This window comes from Punica granatum, chromosome 2 (assembly GCF_007655135.1).
Source record: "Punica granatum isolate Tunisia-2019 chromosome 2, ASM765513v2, whole genome shotgun sequence".
NCBI classification, from domain to species: domain Eukaryota; kingdom Viridiplantae; phylum Streptophyta; class Magnoliopsida; order Myrtales; family Lythraceae; genus Punica; species Punica granatum.
This window is the reverse complement of record NC_045128.1, coordinates 5,596,005-5,621,785: the sequence shown is the minus strand read 5'-3', so window position 1 is coordinate 5,621,785 and position 25,781 is coordinate 5,596,005. Positions and strand designations below refer to the sequence as shown.

General features: G+C 37.1%; 3 protein-coding genes and 1 long non-coding RNA gene across 13 annotated transcripts; 3 read left to right on the top strand and 1 right to left on the bottom strand.

The window, feature by feature from the left end:
- The first annotated feature begins 3,999 nt into the window (after window positions 1-3,999).
- LOC116197023 (toll/interleukin-1 receptor-like protein) lies at window positions 4,000-20,132 on the top strand. 10 transcript variants are annotated; one of them, XM_031527022.1, is made up of 8 exons: window positions 4,000-4,362; window positions 4,458-4,496; window positions 4,831-4,972; window positions 5,576-5,977; window positions 6,085-6,608; window positions 17,169-18,261; window positions 18,348-18,635; window positions 18,725-20,132. In XM_031527022.1, the coding sequence occupies exons 4-6, from the start codon at window positions 5,933-5,935 to the stop codon at window positions 17,494-17,496; spliced, it is 897 nt and encodes a 298-aa protein (XP_031382882.1). In that variant the 5' UTR covers window positions 4,000-4,362; window positions 4,458-4,496; window positions 4,831-4,972; window positions 5,576-5,932; the 3' UTR covers window positions 17,497-18,261; window positions 18,348-18,635; window positions 18,725-20,132. The 10 variants fall into 10 exon arrangements, with proteins under 10 accessions (XP_031382882.1, XP_031382881.1, XP_031382880.1 ...); XM_031527021.1 differs by having other exon boundaries at window positions 5,376-5,977; XM_031527020.1 differs by having other exon boundaries at window positions 4,831-5,484.
- On the bottom strand, window positions 12,900-16,610 carry LOC116197024. The gene is made up of 4 exons (XR_004154967.1): window positions 16,447-16,610; window positions 15,064-15,131; window positions 13,881-13,941; window positions 12,900-13,124 (listed from the first exon to the last, which is right to left on the bottom strand). It is a non-coding gene; the product is annotated as an uncharacterized LOC116197024 (long non-coding RNA).
- Window positions 19,141-20,079, top strand: LOC116197612 (putative disease resistance protein At4g19050). Its single transcript, XM_031527790.1, has one exon. It carries the CDS (start codon window positions 19,141-19,143, stop codon window positions 20,077-20,079), a length of 939 nt encoding a protein of 312 aa, XP_031383650.1.
- Window positions 20,133-24,088: 3,956 nt separating the features above from the next.
- On the top strand, window positions 24,089-24,916 carry LOC116197608 (uncharacterized protein At2g29880-like). The gene is made up of 3 exons (XM_031527785.1): window positions 24,089-24,403; window positions 24,488-24,552; window positions 24,664-24,916. Exons 1-3 carry the CDS (start codon window positions 24,089-24,091, stop codon window positions 24,914-24,916), a joined length of 633 nt encoding a protein of 210 aa, XP_031383645.1.
- The last annotated feature ends 865 nt before the right edge of the window (window positions 24,917-25,781 follow it).

Genomic DNA, 25,781 nt, shown 5'->3' with positions numbered 1-25,781 from the left:
TGAGATGTTGCTCCGTGTGAGCTTTCCAATGGTTAAACTCCATGGAGGAGAGAAGACTACAATCTTTCTAGAACTGTGAGGCCAGATTATAATATAGATTGGTTTTGGATTGTCAATAATGCCCAAAATCGAGCTTGAGAGGTCTGGTTTAACTTTAACGTAACATCCCGACTTTTCTAGCACTTGTGTAAATACATTTTCACATTTTAATAGTTTTCGTTAGATTTATTTCTTGATTAATGATATGATTTTTAAATTTTAAGAAGATAAGTACTAAGCTTGACTTTCCATGTGTCATTCCCATTTCATTGTTATTAGTTCATCCAATATTAAAGTGCCACCTATCCTATCCATCTTGATCCATTTCCTTTTCTCCACCGCCTTACTCTCCTCTTTAAATGGCCTCATGTACTCTCTATTGCCATTTGCATTTCACGGCAAATGCAGGGAGAGAGAGACCGTGAGTGACATAGAGAAAATATTGAGGGGAAAATATGAGAAAAATTCTAGAAAATAGAAAACATTCGATTTTCGATGTTTAAAGTTCGGGATTTGTCAATGTGAGTAATCTATTTTTAAATTAATATTTTTATTATCGTTATAATGATATTTTTAGAATTGTATTGTCATGATCATGTTAATGTTACGGATCATGCATGTATTTTTATATAATCGATTATGATATCTGGAAATGAGAAGTGAGGTATTGAGTTGAGTAAATGTGATTGATGGGAGTCGGTGAGTCCTGTGGCGTCCTGAGCCAATCATAAGTCGAGCAGTAAGAAACTATTGCCTGGAGCAGAGAGGCGGTCAGTGTGGAGCCGCCACTGTGGTCGGGAGCTGGAAAGGGGCACAAGCATGAACTGAGTTCTAAAAGTCTAGAAGATATTTTTATGATATTACTAAACTCATGCTATGATCCGTTTAGTTTAGGTTGTGGTTACTCACTGGACGTCAAGCTCACCCCCAAATATATTCTCGGTATTTTTCAGGTTAAAAGTGGCGGAGGGTCGTAGCATTTTATCGGGATTTTACTCGTTCGATCGAATTTGTAATTTTTTTATATCCTTTATATGTATGAAAATTCATTTGTAATTATAGAATTTTATCGTAATAAATTTTTGGATTTTACAAATGGTATCAAAGCCTAAGTTTTTCAATTTCCTGAGCCTGTGGGATATAAATTTATTTTCGATTACTTGAATTTTGGGGACAAAATTCTTTAAAGGTAGGGAGTTTGTAACATCCCGACTTTTCTAGCACTTGTGTAAATACATTTTCACATTTTAATAGTTTTCATTAGATTTATTTCTTGATTAATGATATGATTTTTAAATTTTAAGAAGATAAGTACTCAGCTTGACTTTCCATGTGTCATTCCCATTTCATTGTTATTAGTTCATCCAATATTAAAGTGCCACCTATCTTATCCATCTTGATCCATCTCCTTTTCTCCACCGCCTTACTCTCCTCTTTAAATGGCCTCATGTACTCTCTTTGGCCATTTGCATTTCACGGCAAATGCAGGGAGAGAGAGACCGTGAGTGACACAGAGAAAATATTGAGGGGAAAATATGAGGAAAATTTTAAAAAATAGAAAACATTCGGTTTTCGATGTTTAAAGTTCAGGGGATTTGTTAATGCGACTAACCTATTCTTAAACTAGTATTTTTATTATCGTTATAATAATATTTTTAGAATTATATTGTCATGGTCATATCAATGTCACGGATCATGCGTGTATTTTTATATAATCGATTATGATATTTGGAAATGAGAAGTGAGGTATTGAGTTGAGTAAATGTGATTGATGGGAGTCGGTGAGTCATGTGGCGCCCTGAGCCAGTCATAAGTCGAGCAGTAGGAAAGAGCTGCCTGGAGCAACTGCTGTCAGTGTGAAGCCACCACTGTAGTCGAAAGTTAGAAATTGGCACATGGATGATCTGAGTTCTAGAAGTCTCAACGATATTTTTATGATATTACTAAACTCATGCTATGATCCGACTAGTTTAGATTGTGGTTACTCACTGAGCGTCAAGCTTACTCCCTAAATATATTCTCAGTGTTTTTCAACCTAAAAGTGGCGGTGGATCGTAGTATTTTATCGAGATTTTACTCGTCCGATCGAATTTGTAATTTTTTATATCCTTTATATGTAAGGAAATTTATATGTAATTATAGAATTTTATCGTAATAAATTTTCGGATTTTACATTTAATTCCTGTAATTATGAAAAGAAGTGGGAATCAATGAAACCTTATACTCTGAGACGGGTTTTGAATCTTGAGAAAATATGGACATAATTAACTATGTTGTCTCTGGTACTTCCCGGATTCGTGAAACTTTAGGCTTCAGTTGGTATTTTTTATTTTTTTCCGTGTTTCTCCTCCTTGTTGGATGTGATACTAAGACAGATTCGGAATCTGTGCACACATTCTCAACCACTCAAAGATGTTATAATGGGAAATTCATATCACCGCATTGATTCACCTTGAGTAGCCTCCTTTCCTCAGTGGCACGACATAATTGGAGTTTCATCGTCGTGTTTATCTGGTGACAGACAAGGCAAGATACCACTTGACATTAGATGGATACAAATTGGCAATACAGAATAAAAATAATTTGGAACGGGAACTCCCATTTTCACTAGACTCGAGAACACAATATATGTTACCAGAACATCTTCAGAAATCATATTCACTTGAGACCTTCCACTTAGTTAATGAGATCTCTCAGTTGAATTTCCGTACAAAGGTGAATATTGTGGATTATCACCATAAAGGGACGTAGTTTTCGATCATGCAATAGTTTATACAGCCCTTGACAAAGAAGCTTCAGCAAAATTGAAGCCATACGTGTGATCTATGTCCACCAAACTCTATTAACTTGCAATAACTCGTCCCACTTCGTATTAATGGGTACCGTTGATCAATACAATGAAATTCAAAAATATGAAGCAATCAGAAGGGACTCGAGACATGACAAGCTCTGCTTGAAATTTCACCAATCAGGAGCCTTTTTGTTTTTGCTCAACTCCTCTGCAAAATTTACGGACAGACAGTAGTTTATTTTTGTGTACACGCGTAGGCAACTGAATGAAGCAGAAATGGTGCAAGGCTGGAGAAGGAAGGAGGGGGTGGGGGCCGGCTTCAGTTGCAGAGGAATAAGCTGGAATGCTCCGAAGGAAGAAAGGAAGGAGACCGGGTTTTATTTTTCCCATCCACCTGGCAGTCGGACGAAGAGATTTTGGGGGGGGGGGGGGGGGGGGGGTTAGTTTGTGTGGGGTGAGTAAATTCGAGGTCGTGTTCCTGTATTATGACATTTACACGTTTTACCGTACGAGTACTACCTCTGCATTCTGCTGTTATGGAGGCGGCTGTGAAATAGCCTCGGTCATTATCACTGCTATCATCGGAATCCGTTTCTTCTCTAAGAAGGGGGTGCAAAATCCTAGCACCGATGGTCAGTGCAGAACAAATCATCAACCAGTGCATCCTTCGTTCTGTTAAAAGATAAATTGTTGGTAAGAGTTCAAAAGTATTTATACGTGTTAAAGTGACGTGCGGGTAAAATAAGGTGATCGATTTAAGTGATTAGTCTGATTGTCTGGTTAAGAAGAATAAAGTAAAGTGATTTGTTTATTGCCTTTTCTTTCGTGTTATTTGAAGATAACGTAAAGCTGGCAACGACCTTATCTGTAGGGCTGACAATTCCTAACACGACATGTTAGTACGATATAAATATGACACGGTGTTAAATGAATTCGGATTTGGCATTTTTTTATATTCGATCTAAATAGGTCCAACTCGTCTACAGTTAATAAATGTATCTTACCAGATTGACAAGTATAATTCGATTATATATGTTTAAATATATTAATTTAGACGTGTTTAATCGTGCTGTGATTATTGGATAACTAATTAATCCATTTATATTAAAATTACCAAAATACCCTTAATAACCTTAATAGGCTAATACTGATGCACACAGCTCATTCCTTCCGCCCCTCTCTTCTATCAGTCCTCCTCCTTTCTTTCTCGAACAGACAACTCAGTAAGAGGGAACTCAAAGACGAGTCAGACGAGACGGGGACTACCTCGAGCCCTTCACTCCATGAGCCACGGTGATCCCACCCCGACGCGACGCCACTGTGATCTCACCCCGACGGTCGTGGCCGTACCCTCTGAAGGCTGAAGCACAGACGACTCCCGACTCCGTCCCTCTGGTCTCGCTCACGCTCCGACGCTCCTCCAGCTCTCGCTGCTCTCCTATCCGATTGAGTCTCTCTCTCTCTCTGTACTCTCAGTCCGTGTCCGATTGCACAGTCGCTTGAAGTTCGTCCGCCTCCAGCCCTTGTCCACGGTATTTGCCCACCACATTGACGCGTTTGTACAATTTCATCTTTCTTAGATGCTAAACTTTGTTTTGTACAATTTCATCTTTCTTCACTCTTTCAGGCACATATAAAGGTCGCTCAAGCTTTTTCTTCACGGCCGGTAAGTGAGGCTAAGTTTGTCTGTTTGGTTTTCCTTTTTTTCCGGATTTTACATCTATTTTGGAAAGAATCTCTGTGTTTTCAGGGTATAAAAGCTTTTGTAATTTCTATGAATGGTTAGGAAATGATATCTATCTTTTGCAAGAGAAAATAAAACAGTTTGCCTTTGTTGCAACATTTGCGTAGAAGTTTACTATAATTTCCTTTGAGCTTCTGAGATAAATGAGGATAGTTTATATATTGTAACCGGAAAAAATATGTAGTTTATATATTTAATTATATGGTTATGACATCTAATAAGTATCTAGCAAAATTAAGTGACATTCTGTTTGCAGGATTTGATACCTCCTGAATATCTGGACGAACTGTTGCTGTTGCTAGATAAAATAGCTCCATTTTGTACTGAGGTTGCTTTCTGTTTGTCTGTTATTTGCGGAGATTTCACCAGAGCCAATAGCAGTAGCATCCCTTGGACAGGTTTTATACTACAAAATATTTCATAATCTTTCAGCTCGTTGTTCAGGGTGTACTTCTTCTTTTAGTCAAAATGATCGCATAAATTATGTGGAGTTATATAGTTATATGCCCCGTCTATTCTTTGCCTATATTACTTCCTCAAACATTAATTTTATTCTCCCAAGCTTGCATGAGCTTTGCCAGTAACACTTTAGTAGCTGACACGGATATAAATAGGTCATGTTCGTATTTTCAAAATCTAATCCGTTTAATAATCGTGTCGTGTATGGAGACGCGTATCTATTATGACACGTTTCGATAGATAGGTTAAACATGTCATGTTCGGGTTGACACTGATATAAACAGGTCGTATTCGTTTTTTCAAAATCTGACATGTTTAATAATCGTATCGTATCGTGTACAGAATATGACTTCAGTGGCGCGTCCGTTTAGACACAACATATATGAACATGAAATGACGCAAAATGGCAGCCCTATCTAAATATAGAAGTGAAACTGAAGCTCCCCGAGCCGTGAGTCATGTTAATAATATGCCACCATGAGATATTTTGGAATTTTAATGGCTCTTATGTTTGTGGCGGTCGTCATCATTCACCTTCACAGAAATAAAGCAGCAACGACAAAGAGTGGCGAGGGAGAAAGAAAGCAAGAAAGAGAAAAAAGTGGCGAGGGAGATTCTTGCGTGATTGCGAGTTCCACGTACAAGGAGTAGATTTTGGGCAAACATCGGTGGGGGTATGAAAGGAGAACGATTCTGCCGTCCTACTTCATTCTCCTAGCATGCGTGATTTGCTGTCAGAGCGAGTCCCGAGCCATCCCATCTATCTGTTTGCTGGTAGCAAGAAAGGAAAGGAGAGGAAACTAAAGGACTGATACTGCTAGGGCGTCCGACGAGCATCCTACCTACCTTGCTTGGGAGCTCATTTCAAGAAGAGACGGAAAAGTGGCAATTTCAGCGGGATGAATGTGAACAATTTGCCGGTATTGCAGTCTATAAATATTCTGGTAGATAATGGGGATTTCACACTGAAAACCATGGAAAGCTTCGATTCTGTAACCTTTCGATGTCGTGTGTGCGTGTATTTACTATGACGTGTCCTGTCCTGTTGCAGCAGTACCAGCAGCAGGTAGATGGAAGCCACAATGTACTGTCGTTCTCATCCGCAGACGATCCGGCGATAGGCCACGAGTATGAAGTCTTCCTGAGTTTCAGCGGGACCGACATCCGGAAGTCCATCACGGACTGCCTCTACCATAGCCTCATCGATGCAGGGGTTCGCGCCTTCAGGGACAACGAGGAGCTTCATGTAGGGGAGGAGATTGGACCCAAGCTCATGAAATCAATCAAGCAGTCAAAGATTGGGATCCCCATCTTCTCCGTAGTTTATGCATCAAGCAAGTGGTGCCTGATGGAGGTGGCGGAAATGGTGAAGTCCATGAAGGAGAGAGAACAGCTGATCATGCCATTATTCCTGGACGTTACGCCCGATGAGGTCCAACACCAGACAGGTAGTTACGCCAAAGCGTTCTCCCTGCACGAGGAGAGGTTCGGTCAGGAGAAGGTCCAAGCGTGGAGGGATGCGCTGAAGGAAGTTGTGAAGCTGAAGGGTCTGGAACTGGATAAAGTGGCAAACGGGTAACACTCTGCTGCTTCGAGTTTTTCACTTCTCGGCTATTCTATTTCTACTAGTTGAATTGAACAGTCATATTTTTAATTCCAATTTAGGCTTTTATAGGGATAAATAGAATAGGGAAAATAAAGGCCATAGGAAATCACACCGGTGAAAATTAAACCCAAGATCTCTTGGTGCCATTGCAAAGAGCCCTGTTTTTTTTTTTAAATATATTTAAAGGGCCTAGTTTGATATCCTTGAATCAATCTCAACTCACCTTCAATTGGAGGTGTTGAGAAATATATATCGCGAAGAAAGAAGAAAGAATATCGGAATATATGTGGTAAAACTCGCATAGTAGGGGAAACATCTTAGGATAAAGCATGAATATTTCACGAGATCAACAAATCAGAGATAACACACTCAAGATTACACGTGTTTCCTATCACCTGTTTTAAAGACCTAATGTGAGAAAAACCTCAAAATCTTCTAAATTCTCACACTCTCGCTCTTTGAACCGGTTCGAAGAAAAAAACCCCAATAATTATAGTTGACTTCCCGATCATACATACGATATGTTATGCAAAACTTTCTTAAAGATACAATACCTTCCCGATATCTTAGAGATATCATAATATAGTTTTAGGATATTTCTCCCTTTAAAATATCCTAAAATTATCTCGAATTTAAAGATTTAAAAGATATAATGAAGTCTTAACAAAAAATAGAAATATAATTTCAATAGATTTTGTGATCTTGCCACTTGTCTTTTTGTCCAATCTTGTTTTCATATTTGGATCTTCTGATTCACAGCTGAATATAGGAGCGTAAACAAGATGAGCCAAGTCATGAGTTACTTGAGATCGACGTAGTGATAACTCAAACTTGACTCGAGCCAAGCTGTTCTTCCGAGCCTTAAACCTCAGCTCGTTCAGCTCGCGAGCATAGCCGAGTTTCTACATAAAATTACGTATATGTCCTTTTATTATTGAACTGAGGCCCCCAAGTCCATAATTCATGGACTGGACTGTGCTTTCTAGCCTAAACTCTTAAAATAATATAGAAATTGAAATTCGAAAATAAAATAATAAATAAAATAGAAATTGTCTCTCTCTCTCCTGCTCGGCAAGTCCGCGACCCCAAGGTGCCACAGAGTCGAGCTCGATCTTGAGCCGAGCTCAAAAGCTAATCTTGGTTTTGAGTGGTAGCAATCAAATGAGCTCTAACGAGCCGAGCTTGAGCTACTAGGGCATTTGAGCTCGAGCCTCCATATTGAACCTCGACCGAGCTCGAGTTCTAGTCGACTTTGAGCATTTTTTTAACGAGTCGAGTCGAGTTTACCTGTACTCAAGCTCGACTCGGCTCATTTACACCTCTAGCTGAATACGAGTCCCATCTCAATACGAGGGATTTGGAGAAAAAGGATCAAAGACCGTCATTTTTCTGAAACCTCGACCTTAACATTTTTTCTATGCACTAACAAAGAGTTCCGTTATAGTGGATTTAAGCAAAAACATTTTCCCTCGTTCAATCAAAGAAATAGAGAGGAGGAAAAAAGTTTCTTTCTCAATCTTTCCCTTTTAATTTCCCTCTAAATCTGCCAAGATATGAAATTTTGGCCCATTTCCCCTAAATCTATATATCTATAATAAAACAATACCCAAGCCGAATTTTGATGCAGCCACTTTGATCAAAAATAAGAATCAAAACTCTCTCGCTTTGTTATGTCATCTCATGTATTAAAGAAATTTTTTTATCTTTACCTATATATCTATATTAAAACAAAATTCGAATCGACTTTTCACACCGCCGCATCATCATAATATATATATATATATTATTATGTCACAAAAAATATATATATATATATATATATTGCATATAGTTCAACAAAATATATATTAACTGTTATTTAGGAAATTTTTTTTATATTATAGCAATTGAATTGCTTTTTATATATATTGTAGTAAAGTATAGAGTGGAAAAGCAATATTGTATTATGGGCAAATATATTCTTATATTATTAGCCAAAATTAAATTCCCATTTATATAATATTATTTATTTATATTGTGGTTTATATATATATATATATATGCACACCTACTGTATGAGTTGAACAAAAAGGAGGAGGTAGAAGAAGATTTTTTTTTTGCGAGATTTTAATTATATTGGAACCACATATATATGGACACACTTTTACACGAAGCCTTTATCATTATATTATCATTTGCAAAGGTGTGTTGGTGTTTTTATGGACTTTATATGTATATTGTTGTAACATCTCAAAATTTTCAAGTGTCCTTTTACATTTTACCCCTCTTACTGCATTTGGTTAGCATCCTAAATTTCAGGGCTTATAGTTCTTAAAAAAAATGATGACTATTATAATTTTTGGATATGATGGAGCAAGTTACTTTCCAGTTGTCAAATTATTTGTCAAGCTTAGTATGCTTCATTGTTTAATGTTCTGCCAACGCATTTCCACCGCCAAACTTTTGTCTTTCATTTAAAATCCCATTCTATTCCCCTCGGCCATTTCATTCCTTTGTCCAATTTTCTCAAGACAAGAGAGAGGGGTCAAGAGTGGAGAGACAGAGTAATTTGAGGGGACAAAAACTAGAAATAGATTGTTGTTGGATGTTTTGGGATTTGGGACTTGTTATGGTAACTTATTTTTAAATTAGTGCTTTTATTTTCGTTATGTTCGTATTTTTAAAAATGCATTGTCATGGTCACATCAGTGTTATGAATCATGCATGTATTTTTATACTATTGATTGCGATATTTGAAAAATCGATTAGGATATTTGAAAAAGAGATAGTGAGGTTTTGAGATTGAAGGAAATTAGTGAGTTATGTGGTGCCCTGAGCTAGTTGTAAGCCAAGCAGCATGAAAGGGTTGCCTAGAGCAGAGAGGTTGCCAGTGCAGAGCCATTGACGCAGTGAAACTAAAAAACAATTGTAATCTATTGATCTGTGCACGAATGCCATAAAATAATATTCTATAACCAGTTGATTCTACGAATATTAGGGAATATGCATCAAATTCGTTGATTCAATCAATGCCGAATTTGGAAAAATAGCGAAAATATTCTCTCGAAATTATATTCATTCAAAAACTATTGTCTTTAGCCTTGAGGTGTACAACACTTAAATAGGATGAAATGAAATTATAACGAAGAAAACAAAATTATAACGAAGAAAATAAATAATTATGCGAAATAAACTATTTCTTAAAAATTGTAATAACGCCCAAATAACATAAAATTGTAAAAACATTTAAATAACATAAAATTGCCCTTATTCTGTTGCATCATTCTCCCATGGATGGAGATAATTCGCCTCGAATTATCATCATCCAAACTATCACCTTGATCTTCACGAATAGAGAGATTAATACGCTTCTGCTGCTTTCTCACTTGCCACTTGAATGCCTTCTTCTCTTTGTGAACTCTCTCTTAATTCTTCGCACATAAAATTCCGTACATCTCATAGCCAATAAACACTTTTATTGAATCTTTGCTTTCTTGATCGAGTCACGTGCACTTCGATCAACTTTGGCAATCGAATAACCTCCGAAATTGGCATCGTAAGAACCCATGCATCTTTCTTTGCATTGGAAATTTATTCATTTAGAATATCCTCAATCTAAGCACAATAAGGAAAAAATTTATCGCCTCCAATATCCTTTAATATGGATTTGTTGACAATGAACGTTGGTTTTCCTTGATCATCAAGTACAAATTCTGTAACTTCTTCTTGATCTTCATATGATATATATTGAAAACTGGATTAGTTTCATCATATGATATGCCTTCGATCCTCCGCTCCAATTCGTCCTCCTCAGCAACACGATGTTGATTAGCCGTTCTTTGGGGTGGCATCGCTGATCCAAGAGCGAACGCGGCTCTGATACAAACTGAGGCAGAGAAACTAAAGAACAATTGTAGTCTGTAAATTCGCGCACAAATGCCAGAAAATAATCTTTTATAACATGTTGATTATACGAATACCAGGGAATAGGCATCAAATTCGTTGATTCAATCAATGCTGAATTTGGGAAAATAGAGAAAACATTCTCTCGAAATTTTATTATCCAAAAACTACTATCTTTGGCCCTGTGGCTTACAACACTTAAATAGGCTTAAACAAAATTATAAGGAAGGAAATAAACTATTCCGTAAAATAAACTATTCCCTAAAAATTGCAAAAACGCTCAAATAATATAAAATTGTAAAAACGTCCAAATAACATAAAATTGTTCGTTTTCTGCCGCACCAGCCGTGGTCGGGAGCCGGGAAGGGGCACATGGATGATCTGAGTTCTTGAGATCTCGACAATATTTTTATGATATGACTGAACTTGTACTATGATCCAACTAATTTAGGCTGTGCTTATTTACCCATCAAGCCCACCCCTCCAAATATATTATATCAATGGTTCTATGGATCAGATTGGCGGTGACTTCATGACATTTATTGGGATTTTCACTCGTTCGATCGAATTTGTAACTTTCTGAATATTCCTCAATTGTATGGGAATTTATGTGTATTTCTCGATTTTTTATTGTATAATTTATAGGATTTTACCATTGTGTTGCATGCTCATCCACTACCAATACCAATTGATCAATGTCAATTTGATCATTTCAAAAAGGTTTCATAAGGTTTCTCTTCACTTATTTTATCATGATATTTTGCTCTGAAAAATTATTATTTTCTTCAATCCATTTTTTTATGCAAATGAATAAGAATCATTTTATTTTCTTTTGATTGATATATTTGTTCACATATTTTAATTCAATTTATTCTTTTCCTCAATTTTCTTCAACGAGTTTTTAATTCTTGCAATATTTATAACATTTTTCTTTGCCAGATAATTAAGATGTTATTTTTATGGTTCCCCGTGCAACGCACGGATATTCAACTTTTTAATAATCCAAACCTGCTACATATTTCCATATAAGAGGAACGAGTCTTAATGTAGTGACCAAGATGCGACTCAGGGCCAAAATGTTTTGAGTTCAATACTCACCACTAGAACTTTTATGCTTCTTTTTATTTTATTTAATTTCATATATTTGTACAAGACTCGTAAACCACCTTTATAAACGAAAAGTAGACATTCCATAAAATCTCCTCGACTCAACAAATAATAGCCAACTCATTCATGAGCATCTCAAAAAATATCGAATCCCCAAATTAAAAGGAAATTTATTAGGGACTGGATTTTGGCTAAGTTCCACTTGGGCTTGTTAAGCCCATCGCGGCCCACGAGGCCTCACGAGACGAAGCCCGTTATATAAGTTCATATTTCTTGAAAGTAAGATTAGATTTTCTCTTTTTTGGGTATGAATCTAGGTAACCGAAAGCTCAACTGAGTCTCGACTAATCTAGTCAAATCTAGCTGGCCCGGATAAAACTCTCATAGCGTGAATTTTCTCCATTTATAAGACTTATTTAACCCATATGGATATGTGAATCTCCAATAGGTAAGCATATATATGTTTTAATTCTCTGTATATAGGAAGGTACATACTGTCATTAATCGAACTACTTACATTCTTGTTTCTCATAAGCTCTAAGTGACTTGAGCGTCAGAGATAAAAATGCAGACAATATATTTCCCCTAAATTTTCAATAATGCAAACCTGCCAAATATCTATTTCCATAAAAATCTTTAAGACTTAACAATAACAGCCACCTCATTCATAGATTACTAGATAAATATCGAATCTCCAGAAGAAATTGCAACATATTTCTCACAACATCCCGAGTTACTAAAATAAAATTTCAAGCTTACAACTTCTCTTATATAAAACTAGCTTTTCGCCTGGGTAATGCATTGGATTTTTTCTTATATAATAACTTTTATATGCACATGCACACTATGATAAAAGAATATACATATGAAATTAATTCAACTTAAATTTTTGAGAATTTAATTTCAAGATAAACTATTAAATATCATTAATGAAGTTTTTTTTGAAATTAAGTTTTAAGTCTCTATATTTGTATAGAAAATTCTTTTTTTGAAAATTAAGTTTTTCCCTGCATCATGTTTATCTCGTTTTTTCTTTAAAATTGTACTTTGATTAATCTATGCATTTCAAGGAAAAGTACTATATTTTCTAAATTACCTCTAAATTACCTCTCGAATTATGGAATTCACAATATTTAAATGATGATATAATTTATTATAAAAAAATGAATTACAAAATTTATATGCTAAATCTAGCATCATCACGTAAAATGAAAATAGAAAGATGTCATATCATGAAATAGTTAATGCATAATTAACACAATTTGGTAATGCATAAAAGAATGGAATATATATCATCTCATATATAATAATCCGTTCTATGTATCATGTCCTACATAAAATTGAATACAAAAGAAAAAACTACATGCTTCTTAATGGATGTATAACGAAAATTATATTGATCTTAGAGCTAGTAGCTATCATCCTTTCCACTTGCTTATCCAAATTTTTATTGTTCTCTTTGCGATTGGTCTTCAAGATTTCAACTCGGTGTATTTCTGTAAAGAGTAATGCGACAAAATCTTTATAAAAAAATACACATATAACAACTTATTGTGAGCAAATGATAACATAAGAAAAATATTATAAAGCAAATTTAACTTAGATGAATAATCTTGTCATTTGGATAAGATGATTTGGTTCCTCATACATGTAACGATGATGAGAAGAAAGTTGAACATTGAAAGGATAATATTATATATCAAACTTAACTTACATAGAGTGAACTGCATGAGCACAAAATTTCAAAATAAAATGAAATATCAATTGAATATTTAGAGTAAAAAAGCACTTTGCCCCTGATCTTTGGGGCTAGGAAGCATTTATCCCCCAACCTCTGAAAATTTGTACAATGCCTCCCGACCTTTATGAAAAATAGGCACTTTACCCCATTTAGTCAATTTTCCAACCAAATCGTGTCATGTGCCATGCATATGTATGCTTAATTTGATATATTTGTATGCTTTTTACTCATAAAAGTTGACAGGATAATTGTCACCACCCGAAATTTCAGCAAAATTTTTCCTATATTTCTTACATATCCCTTATCCCATAACTATTAATATAAAACATGCTTTCTATAACTTCCAAAAACATATAGCTCATCCAACAAGCTCTCACATATATATATTTATATAAATATAATTCCAGCAGAACCACATCACTAGATCAACTAGACAAAAGTTTCGGATCGTAACATTTTCAAATACATTCTATACAAAAAGAATACCTATCAAACTAGTTAAGGTCCCTACCTACTTCTCCGAACCGATTCCCGATATCAAAAATGGTTCTTCTGTGCAGCTAGAAACTTATCTGGAAAAAATATATGCAGGGTGTAAGCTGCATCTCAGTGAGTACTATATTCCAAAGTAAAATGAATTAATATTAAGTAATAAATATATATATTTTTTAACAACCAAATATTCATATACATAATACTAGCATAACCAAGTCCGTTATTTAATTAACCAACACAACATATTATACAATACATACAAATAATTACTAAATTCATTAGTAAACAATCAATTATCTTTATAACTATATAATAATATTAGAATTAACTATTAACTCAGCACCACCTAACACTCACACACTGACTACATCATGCTTCAACAAACAACACAGCTTTCACAGAACAACTTTAAACAGTCTCAAAATCATAACATTTATAGCAATCTCAACAATCATCACATCTCCAACAATCATACCAGACGAACAATATATAACACAACCAATCAATATAGCCATAGGGTTGCATTTCCTCGCAACAGAGTTATGACGGTACCGTGACCCCGCACATCTCATTCATATCATCTTCAACTCCCAATATCCATGTCTCATAAGCGGGGACCGTCTATTAACCTCTGGCGGTAAGAGTTGACCACAATTTATATTCCGCCAGGTCCCACAGCCGATCGGACCCCTATTTATATTCCGCCGGGTCCAGCGGCCAATCATGCCCCTATTTATATTCCGCCGGGTCCAGCGGCCGATCTGGCCCATATTTATATTCCGCCGAGTCCAGCGACCGATCAGGCCCATTTTATAATTCGCTGGGTCCAGCGGTCCCATGGCTATATTCAAACAACAATCACAAGCACAATCAACTGCAACCATGCCATCTGATCTCATATATCATCATACTCAAACACAATCCCAACATTACAACAACAGCATGTTATCATCACATATCTCACACATAATCAGCATACACAATCACACTACATTTCTCAAATCAAAATAAAACATAAAATGACAGTATCTCTCAAATCAATTCACACAAAATAGCAAGACCAACTTCTTAATCTATAACTATTACAATATTCTTCTTAAATAATTTATATAACTATAATACGTCATTTTACAAGAGAATAGGATACTTATATAATATATATATATATATGTCATTTCATAATGGAATGAAGTACTCACCTAACACCCCTCAGAGATAACAAATTCAGTCAACACTTCAGAGTGCAAGGTTTCAATCTCCATGATCCCTATTAGTCGCAAACATTAGATTAGATAATAAAAATATAGCACCATCACAGGAACTTTCGATACCTCCCACAATCTTCCTTACAACCTATCATTTTCAATAAGTTCCGATTTTTATATATATATATATATATCATATTCATTATGTACATTTCTCATCTATGTCAAAAACTACTTAAAACAATCTCCATAACTCTCATTTAAATGAACCTAATTGTTCTTATCAATTTCCAGGTAAATGATAAATTCATAAAAGACCAAAAATATATAATCATCATAATAACAACAACCAGATAATACTATATACAAGAAATCTGACATCATGAAACTCAAGACAGCAAGGCGTAATCTCTTAGCATTGTTTACCCAATATTATCTATAAAAATTTATAATAACTTGTCTAAACTAAAATAACAATATTAGAACTTTAGTAACTTAACAACAACAATATATATAGTTGAATTCACTAACCATATATATAGCTAATACAAATCAAATTACAATCATTATTCTTCAATTACCTCACCAACTCCCATAGCTAGCTAGGTCCCAACTTCCTCAAATATGTGCATTACCTATTCTTCTAAAAGAAATGGCAACTGAGTATGTAAGTCAACTCATAGCACAAAATATATAATATTTATGTAATTATATGTTTTAATGAACATTTACCCAAGCTCCTAGAACAAGGCAATTTAAAGTACCTTTGGCCATTTAAGCATAAATCACAAAAACAACATTGAATCAGTTACTAGCATAGCGGTAACCAAATAAGAAAAGAAAATTCTAAATTTTACAAACTAGTAGAACAGCTGAACAACGAAATGAAAAACTAATCCAACTATAAACCCCATATAATTAGCTTCCCCTATTCATCAGGCTACGACTCAAGAACCATAACTAAATACACCCTTGAACTTTGTCAATCCAATATTTTACCTAATCACGACCTCAATTTATCACGAGAAATGTGTATAGGCAAAGCAAAACTTAAACAATATAAATTACGCAATCAATCTCACATACCTCGGCATGTCAATTACTTTTACCCAATTATGAGCTTAAACTCTTCCTCTCCGGCACTCCCCCATTTCCCCTACTCAAATCAGCTACCATGCCCCAATCTTCCTCTCGATTCTTCCTAATCCTTCAAAGAACCTTTCACTCTCAATCCAACTCAAAACCAACGGACTCCCTCCATCTCCCCCAACCTCTGTTTCTTCTTTGACTTTTCGCAGCAGAATAGAAGAATGGAAGAAAAAGAAAGCAACAAAACAGAACAAGAAAGAAAAAAGGAAGAAGTGAATGGCGACTCACGTTTTTGCTCTTTTTCTTCCCCCAGCTCTCTCTGTCTCCCTTTCCATCTCTTGCTCTGTTTTCTTCTTCGATTCTCCAGCCCCATAGAACAGAGCAAAAGAAGGAAAACAAATGAAAAATAAAGAAGGAAGAAACAAATGAAGTGAATCAGATGGCGGTGGAAGAATGGCGGCGGTCTTAAGACCACGTGGAGCCCATTCCTTCCTCTCCTTTTTTTTCCACCTAAACATGTAATATATAATATACATATATATGTATGTATATGTGTATGTATACATGTTTTAAAAGAAAATTCCCGGGTCTCACAATAATGAGATATGGAAAGATAAAAATAATGCTTACATTTTCTTTTTTGTGTAGGTAGAATATTGCTTACAGTTCACTTTGAAAAGTACAATCAATGCATCATACGGGTTAGTATATATGAAATACACATGCAAACTATATACTGAACATATATAAGTTCAGTATTGAATTTTTTAACATAAAATAAAATGTCCTTGGAATTGAATATATTCAGTATTGAAGATAGATATTAATAGAGTAAATGTACTAATATATATATATATATATATATATATGAAAGGTGCCAAAGTTTCTTAGGTAAGTGAATCCGTAAAATTTAATTAAGTTCAGCAATATTTTGTCTTTTCTTTTAATTTCATGCATTGGCCTTTTTTCTACTATATACTTACAAGTGATAACGAAATACATCTTCGCAGACATCAAGGAGAGTTCATAAAATTAGTCATTGCAAAGGTCATTAGTGAACTGAAGAAGTCTTACTTGGATGTTGGTACTGTCCTAGTTGGAATCGAGGATCGTGTGAAAGAACTTGTGAAAAAGTTAGAAGTTGGCATAGATGATCATGTTCGGGTCGTCGGGATTTGGGGCATGGGCGGCATTGGGAAGACAACTCTAGCAAAGTTTGTCTACAACCAAATCGTACACAATTTTGAAAGTTGTGGTTTCCTTAAAGATATCCGAGAAATGCCCGGCATCATAGAGGCCTTCAAGACCTACAGAGCCAATTGGTCTCCAAAATATTAAGGCTTGAGCAGCGGGCCTATGCTAATGTAGAGGAAGGAATCAATGTGCTTAGGGAAAGGCTTCGCCGTCCTGATTCTTCTTGATGATGTCGACCACATCAACCAGATTAAAGCTCTGGCAGCTGACGTTGGTTGGTTTGGCCGAGGAAGCAGGATCATCATCACGACCAGAGAAAAGGGAGTCTTGGATCAATTTAAAGTGCAAGATTTGTACGAAGTCGCATTACTGGAAAAAGGTCACGCTTTACAGCTCTTCTGCATGCACGCATTCAGAGATAAGTCGCCCAGACCTGACTTGGCCGATGAAGCATTGCAGATCGTGAACATGACTGGACGGCTTCCTCTGGCTCTTGAGGTTTTGGGATCACATTTATCTGTCTATGGTGGAACAAAGGATAAGTGGCATTGTACAATAGAGAAATTGAAAATTAAACTTGACATGGTCGATGTCCGAGATAAGTTGAAAATAAGTTACGAGTCATTGGAACGCGAGGAAAAGGAAATATTTCTTGACATTGCTTGCCTTTTCATCGGTATGGACGTCAGGCTAGTGATTCCCATGTGGAAAGATGCTAAATTTTCACCAGAAGTGGGAATCGAGATTCTCCAACTAAAGTCGTTGATTAAAATCAGAGAGGACAATACAATATGGATGCACGATCAACTCAGAGATCTTGGCAGAAGCATTGTTGAACAAGAAGACACAGGACGCCGGAGTAGGCTGTGGTACGGTGAAGATGCATTTCATGTATTAGTGCAAAAACAGGTATGACATTTTTGATGTACTTTAGTTCGCCTTTCAGATCATGAAAATTGTTTTAATCTGCTTCCGTATGTTTTTGATGATTGTAGGGAACATCAAAAGTGGAAGCCATCAGTCTAGAAGGATATCATTTCAAGGAGGAAGAAGATAGTCCTGATGATGACATGCTTAGGAATCTGCCGAGCATAAGAGTTCTTGAACTCGGCGGTGCAAAACTCTATGGGAACTTTGAACTTCTTTTCCGTCAGTTGAGATGGTTGAGTTGGCATAGAAAGAACATATCTCCGCCGACCAATTTAATTCTGACGAACTTAATTGTTCTCAATCTGTCAAGGAGCGTAATTCCTGATGATTGGATAGGTTGGAGCTCGATCAAGGTTTGACCTGTTACTTTTAACTATAAATGCTTTCTATCAATGCTATTCCGTCTAAGTAGTTTTCTTACATCTCTTTTTGTGTTCTTCAGTTCGGGCCGAAGCTAAAAGTTCTCAATCTTAGTAATTGTCCAATAAGCAGAACTCCTGACTTCTCAGCATTTCCAAGCTTAGAGAGGTTGACTCTCGAGTCCTGCCGGGAGTTGGTTTGTGTTGATCGATCAATAGGGCTTCTAAAGAATCTGATCCTCTTAAACTTGAGAGGATGTTGGAGACTGGAGAAGTTGCCGGAGGAATTGGGTTCCATGGAGTCACTTGTCGAGCTTCTTCTTGATCAGACAAGCGTCAAAGAATTACCTATATCGAGAGGTATGAAAAAGCTTGAAGTTCTCCATGTCTCGCCGTCTCCAGGGGTGGCACCAGAATACCAAACGAGCCGATGAAATTTTTGAGTCTATCCTCTTTGAGTGTCTTGATAATTGCTGGGTTAAAGAGCCTCCCAGCAGGTATGAGCACTCTCTCATGCCTCGAGACCCTTGATATTGATCAACTGGATTTTCAGACCCTCCCCAAGCTTCCATCTAGCTTAATAAGACTAACAGTTAGACAGGCATCAGCACTGACTTCCGTGAACCTCGCGAACTTGGTTAATCTAAAAGAATTGGTTTTGGATAGGAATCGGAATCTCATGGAGCTGGAAAGCATCTCTAGCCTAAGGAAGCTCAAAAAAATGGGTTTGTACTTGATCGAGATATCTACCTTACCGGAAGAGATTGGTGCATTTCTCTGTCGTCTTAAAGATCTTGACATTGTGGGTTGCTACAGACTTAAAAGCCTCCCCATACTTCCCTCAAGCCTGTTAGCTTTGAAGATCCAGTCCTGCGGCTCCCTTGAGAGGTTGCCAGACCTTTCAAACTTGAAGAATTTGTCGGAATTATCGGTTAGTGACTGCAGGAAGCTCAGTGAAATCGAAGGCCTTGACAATCTCCCGTCCCTGAAGGATTTGGATACAAGTGGCTGCCTTTTAACGAGGCTTGACTGTTTGCACAACCTCAAAAGGTTATGTATCAACGGGTGCTGGTGGCTCACACATTTACCCAAGCTACCACCCTCTTTGGAGGTGTTATCCCTTAAAGACTGCAGCCAATTGAGCGAAATTGAGGTGGTTGCAGAGCTGAAGTCGCTGCAAAAGTTGGATATAAGCGATTGCAGATCGCTCATGAAGTTGCCGAACCTATCGAAGTTGAAGAGGCTGGAGCGCTTCGACATGAGTAATTGTGAGAGAATCACGGAAATTCCAGGACTCGAGGAACTGAGTAATCTGCGGGAGTTGAACACACTTGGATGCGAGGCATTTATGTCACCCGACCTTTCAGAGCAGCTGAGGGAAATTCCAGGACTTGAGGAACTGAATAATCTGCAAAAGTTAACTCCCGTCATATTATAATATATTTTATAAAGTATGAACTAATTAGCTTATAATTGCAGAATTAACTATTCTTTGATAATTTTCAAATTAACCATAAATAAAAAAATGCTAAATCTTCATATTGAGTTAGTTCCACTAAATACTTCTTTTACATAAAAAAAATACTACTTTATTGACTTAAAAATGCATTAATATATAACAAAGATTAATCAAAATTAAATAACGTAAAATTCTATATTTCGACAAACATGCATGCAAACATATAATAATATATGCGAGTATCAATGGTGATACTTCGATAAGTTGCTTTTGGTCTTAAATTTCTATATCGTTGGGCTCCAGAAATCGTTGAGACGTTTAATTAGATCAGTTATTGCATGGCGAAAATCTTTACAGCATCTTAATCTAACTCCAGAGTCAATTGAAAGCCTTGTGACTCTGAGCTGACTCTCACGGAGTCCTGTCAAAAACTAGGAAAACTCCCAGACTCAATGGGGCAATTAAAGTCATTACTCAGGCTGAACTTGTCGTAATACATGTACAAAGTCAAGAAACTACCTCATTTTATTGGAATTCTAAATTAATTTGGAAGTGCTCAAGATCAATGCAACCGAAATAACTTCTTTAACAAGTAATCTTGGGAACTTAATAAGCCTGAACTGCTAGATATGTCCATTGGAGGGAGGACTTCCTATTGAAGTTGGGAAATTATCCTTCTTGAGGGTCCTGAAACTAGACTAGGTTAATTAGGAGCCGTCAGCAGGTATCGAAGGCCTTTTTCATCTGGAAAACCTATCTTTGAGAGGGATGCACAAAGTCACCGTACCACTCATATCTTTGGCGGACAAGGCATTGACATGAATTGGCTCCTGAGGGTAAACTAGCTCCTAACTCATATAAAAAAATATATGCAGGAGTCGTGAACTGCGTTTCAAACAACACAAAATTCCAGAGTAAAATAAACTATTGAGTGAATATTAATCCTTAATTAACTATATATATATATATATATCAATAAAACATACACCGGATCCATCAACTAATACCTTTCAATCAACAATATATGTCGATAAAATATTTTATACCTCACAAACGAATATTTACAAATCTCAACATTTTATATAAATCAAGTATCCATAAAATTCCACCATAATACTAGAACCTGCCTTTAATTCATTACCACATAATAATTCCATACAATATGTACAATATATACAAATATTTCACAGTGTCCAAGCTCCAGCAATCACATACACGACATGCAACTCAATATCGCATAATCATCAAATACTCATTATGTCAGCTTTTCATAGCAAATCACTATCCAAGCACCTAAAAAATCAGATTCTAACATCTCACACACAATTAAGCATATTTAGAACACATTCAGACAAGATCAACCATCATCATATCCAATCTCAATCAATCTCAACACATAATGTATAGCACTAGTCAACCAATATAACCACGAGGTCACATTTCCTTGCGATAAGTTAAGATAGTGCTGTAATCTCGCACTTCTCACTCATATCATCCTCAACTCCCAATACTCATATCTCATAAACGAGGGCCGCCTATTAACCTCTAGCTGTAAGAGTCGACTACCAATTATATTTCGTCGGATCTAGCGGCCGATTAGGCCCCTATTTTCTATTATGTCGGGTTCAGAGGCCAATCTGACCCCTACTTATATTCCGCCGAGTCCAACGGTCAATTAAAGCCCTATTTGTATTACGCCGAGTTAGCGGTTGATCAGACCCCCATTTGTATTCCGCTGGGTCCAACAGTCCCATGATTATAGTCAAATAACAACACAAGCATAATTAATTGTAACCATACCATCTCACCTCATATATCCATATCAAATATTTCCTTTAATAATACTCCATATAATTTTGTATTCATACAACATATATATATATATATGTATATATATCAATTCACAATAGAATGAGGTACTTACTGATAGTTCCCAAAAATATAATTCACCCACTCGAGTCTTCAGGATGCAAAGCCTCTCAGCACCTCAATCCCTATCAAGAATTAATATAACAAAAAAACCAAATTATAAACAAATATTACATCATCAAGACTTAACCTGGACAAAAAATAAATTATTCATAACTCACTTATCCCAAAGGTTTAAATATTAAAATAATAAAAGCAGGTAACATCATTCAATAAGGAAATTAACCCCAATTTCAAGCAATTCTAGGGCCTATTTGGTTTCATAGTAACATTCTAAAATTGTGATTTGGATTTTGAATGATGCAAATTTTGACCGGTTGTTGGGGACATGTGGACCCCGCATATTCAGCAAAAGCGTTTGACCTCTGTTAGGTTTTTACCCGGCCCCTATACAACCCCTTCCTTCATACCCTGCTCTGCAATCCGCCTCAGTCGGCCCCCCTCTTTCTCCCCGCTCCTCTTCCTTCTTTGATCGACAACGAAGCTGTTCAACCGAATCTTTCTACACCCGTCATCTTCGCCTGCATCCAGCCCCCTCCCCCAACTCTAGCGTCTCCTCCCCTGTCAGTTTGAGCAGCAAAGGCATTTGGCAAAATCCGGGCCCCTACCCCTGCCATCTCTTCTTAAAAGGGTCGATTGCGATTTCACGGATCCATACCCAAATCCAAGGTAATTTCTCCGCTACATTTTACTCAAGAGTCCTTGCATTTCTATCTGATACTCTGTGATGGTTAGGGTTGCATTTCACTTGTCTGCCGTGGGTAGAGGTCGTCCTATTTTGGCCGATTTTTTGCAAGGAATTTTGATCAGTAGTGAGTTGGAATGGTTATGCTTGCATGCTTACTGTGTCGATGTGGCCTGTGTTGGTCGAATTTTTGCAAAAAAATGGGGACAGTAGGCAGATGGTAATCCTCAGCTCATTCCCCTGTCTGTTGTCTGAGTTGATGTCGAAATGTGTGTTGGTCGATTTTACTTGGGCAACAATCGATGTGTTTGGAAAGTATGGAGGGTGCATGTTCCTGCTTGTCTGCTTATTGTGTATGGGTGCCCTGTGTTGCTCGATTTTTTTGCAACAAATTTGGGACAAATTTTGCTGTCTGAGTTGAGAATTGTTGATGTGTGTTGGTCGATTTCTCTAGGGCAACAAATTGATCATAAGAAATCGGCAAAGAGTTAAGAGACAAGTTCCTATTTGGGATCGAAAAGGATGGCCCTCCATTGCTTGTTTGTGGCCTCAGTAAGCTCAGCTTTCTAGCTATATTAAGCTAGACTTTTCTAACTAACCTGATTCCAAATTTGATGTATAAGTTTGATTTGAATTTGGTGACTCCTACCCACCATGTAGTTATATACAGTAATTGAGCAAGGCAGAGGGCCTGTTTGGTTTTTGGTGCCTTTTCTGCCGACTTTTATCCGATCAACTTACTTAATTAGCCTCATGTACGTATGGAAAAGGACTTCTACTGAGTATTATATATTCATTCTGAAGGCATTCTGTCGTTTTTCTATTACATCTTTTACTGTCAATGAACCCGTGAAATTTACGATTATTAATCATCATTAAGTTGCAATTTTTGTATTTTCAAGTTCTTTCAAGCTTTCACATAATCCATCTCAGCAGATTTCTCGGTGTGTTTGGAAAGTATGGAGTTGGAATGTTTCTGCTTCCTTGCTTACTGTGTATAGGTTCCCTGTGTTGCTCGATTTTTTGCAAGAGGATTTGGCACAGAAGTTTCCTTGGAATGGTTTTATTTCGAAATTGCTGGTGCCTTTGTTTGTTGGTTGCTGGCTGCCATTTCTGTTTGTTATGCTAAGCTGCATATTATTCTTTACAATGGTGCCTCTGATTGAATGATGTTGTTGCTGCATTGGAACATAATGTGCTTCTGGCCTCGCTGTGGCATTCTTTCCTTGCATTTGTCTAGCAATGTCTCTAGTCCGTAATACACCTTGAATTCCTAGCTTCTACATGTCTTGCATGTATGAGTCTGTATTTGCCTAGTTAACCTTTACTGTTGTATGTGCATTATTAAGTTATCGATATTGCTCTGCAACTGAGATGGCTCCCAAGGGTGATGGCATAGTTAAGTGGACAGACGAGCTTGAGAGTGCTTTCGTTGACATTATGGTCGATAAATTCCAAAGGACGCATACATCAAGTTGGAAAATGAAGGACTGGAAACAGATAAGTAGGGAACTGGAAGAGAAATTCCCAGGTGTGATTCTTGGCGTCGACAAGGTGAAAACAAAAGCACAAAGGATGAAGACACAGTACACACAATTCACAGAGCTGATTCAGCACACAGGAGTAGGTTGGGATGGGCCGACTAACACCGTGAAAGCGAATCCTGATATTTGGGACAAGTTTATCAAGGTACTTTACCGCTTACTCTTTCTTAAAGTTGCCTATTTAACGCAAAGTCGTTGTTACTAAGTATTGCATGTGTATAAAATGTAGAGGCACAGTAACTTCAGGACTTTTCGGTCAAAAGGATGCAAACATTATGAGGCCTTACAACTGATGTACAAAACATCGTCAGCAACAGGGGACTTACGAATTTCGTCAACCGACCCACCTCATAGCCCCTGATCCTATGCACGCATAGAAGAGGAATTTCTAGCATTACGGAATAGCCGTGGCAAAGAGCCTATCGATCTTGCAGAAGGATTCGGCGACAGTGATGACCCAACTGATGAAGCTGAGGAACCTGTCGTCACAGGGTCGAGGCGACGAGTGAGAAAGAGAGGTTCAAACAACAAGTCGCAATTGCAGGAGTTGATCGACTTGTACAAGGAAAGTAAGGTGAAGAAGGACAAAGCGAAAAATTCTACCCCTCCGGAGTCAAAGAAGAGCAAGTCAGTGACGAGCCCCGAGAAACCAGCATAGAACAGCATCGGAGAAGCCATGGTAATCCTAAATCAAATGAAAGGAACAATTTCTGTACGGGAATATCTTGCCGGTACAGCACGTATTACGGAGGATGAACGATGGCGACAAGCGTTCGTTTGGATGTACGATGAAGCTAGGCGCGAATGGTTGCACAACCTTCTTCATCCTTGAACGCTCGAATGTTTCTCCTCATATGTGTTTGTTACTTTCGGCTTTTTCTGTTATGACATTAACCAGACCATTGTTTTCCTTTACTGTTATGTTTGAACATGATTGACTTTGCTAATGCATTGGCTACGTGTTTGAAATGTTATTCCCTTCGTCAGTTCGTGCTATTTGTTGATACAGCTCGTCACCTTCAACTACTGAGGATTATGGCAAGTTATGTGAACTCACTGCGATATGATAATTCATCCAGCGATGATGACGACAGCAGCGTAGATGATTTGCCCGTCCTTTTGGCGATCCACGATACAATGTCTGAATAGCAAGTCCCCCGTGCACGTCCATGTAGAACGTCGGCACTACGAGGCAATGAGTACATTAACGAAGTGCTTTCAAATGACAGAAGATGTTACGAAAATTTCAGGATGGACCCTCACGTATTTCATAATTTGTGCGACGCATTAAGAGCAAACTCTGGCATTCGAAATACAAGGAAAGGTATGACCGTCGAGGAGATGCTTGGAATGTTCTTATTGGTAGTTGCACATAGCACTCAATATGCCGTTGTTGCCGAACGCTTTCAGCATTCTAAGGAGACGGTCTCACGAGCATTCAATTTAATACTTCAAGGACTTCATTCGTTAGTGTCAACGTACATAAGACCGAGGAACGTTGAGGAGCAGCCTGAAATTCGCGA

Coding starts and splice junctions, on each gene's coding strand:
- LOC116197023 (XM_031527019.1), top strand. CDS start 17,539: ATGTGCTTAGGGAAAGGCTTCGCCGTCCTGATTCTTCTTGATGATGTC. Junction 18,262..18,347: donor ATGTATTAGTGCAAAAACAG/GTATGACATTTT, acceptor TGATGATTGTAG/GGAACATCAAAAGTGGAAGC. Junction 18,636..18,724: donor TAGGTTGGAGCTCGATCAAG/GTTTGACCTGTT, acceptor TGTGTTCTTCAG/TTCGGGCCGAAGCTAAAAGT.
- LOC116197608 (XM_031527785.1), top strand. CDS start 24,089: ATGGCTCCCAAGGGTGATGGCATAGTTAAGTGGACAGACGAGCTTGAG. Junction 24,404..24,487: donor TTTGGGACAAGTTTATCAAG/GTACTTTACCGC, acceptor TATAAAATGTAG/AGGCACAGTAACTTCAGGAC. Junction 24,553..24,663: donor TATGAGGCCTTACAACTGAT/GTACAAAACATC, acceptor ATTACGGAATAG/CCGTGGCAAAGAGCCTATCG.
- LOC116197612 (XM_031527790.1), top strand. CDS start 19,141: ATGAGCACTCTCTCATGCCTCGAGACCCTTGATATTGATCAACTGGAT.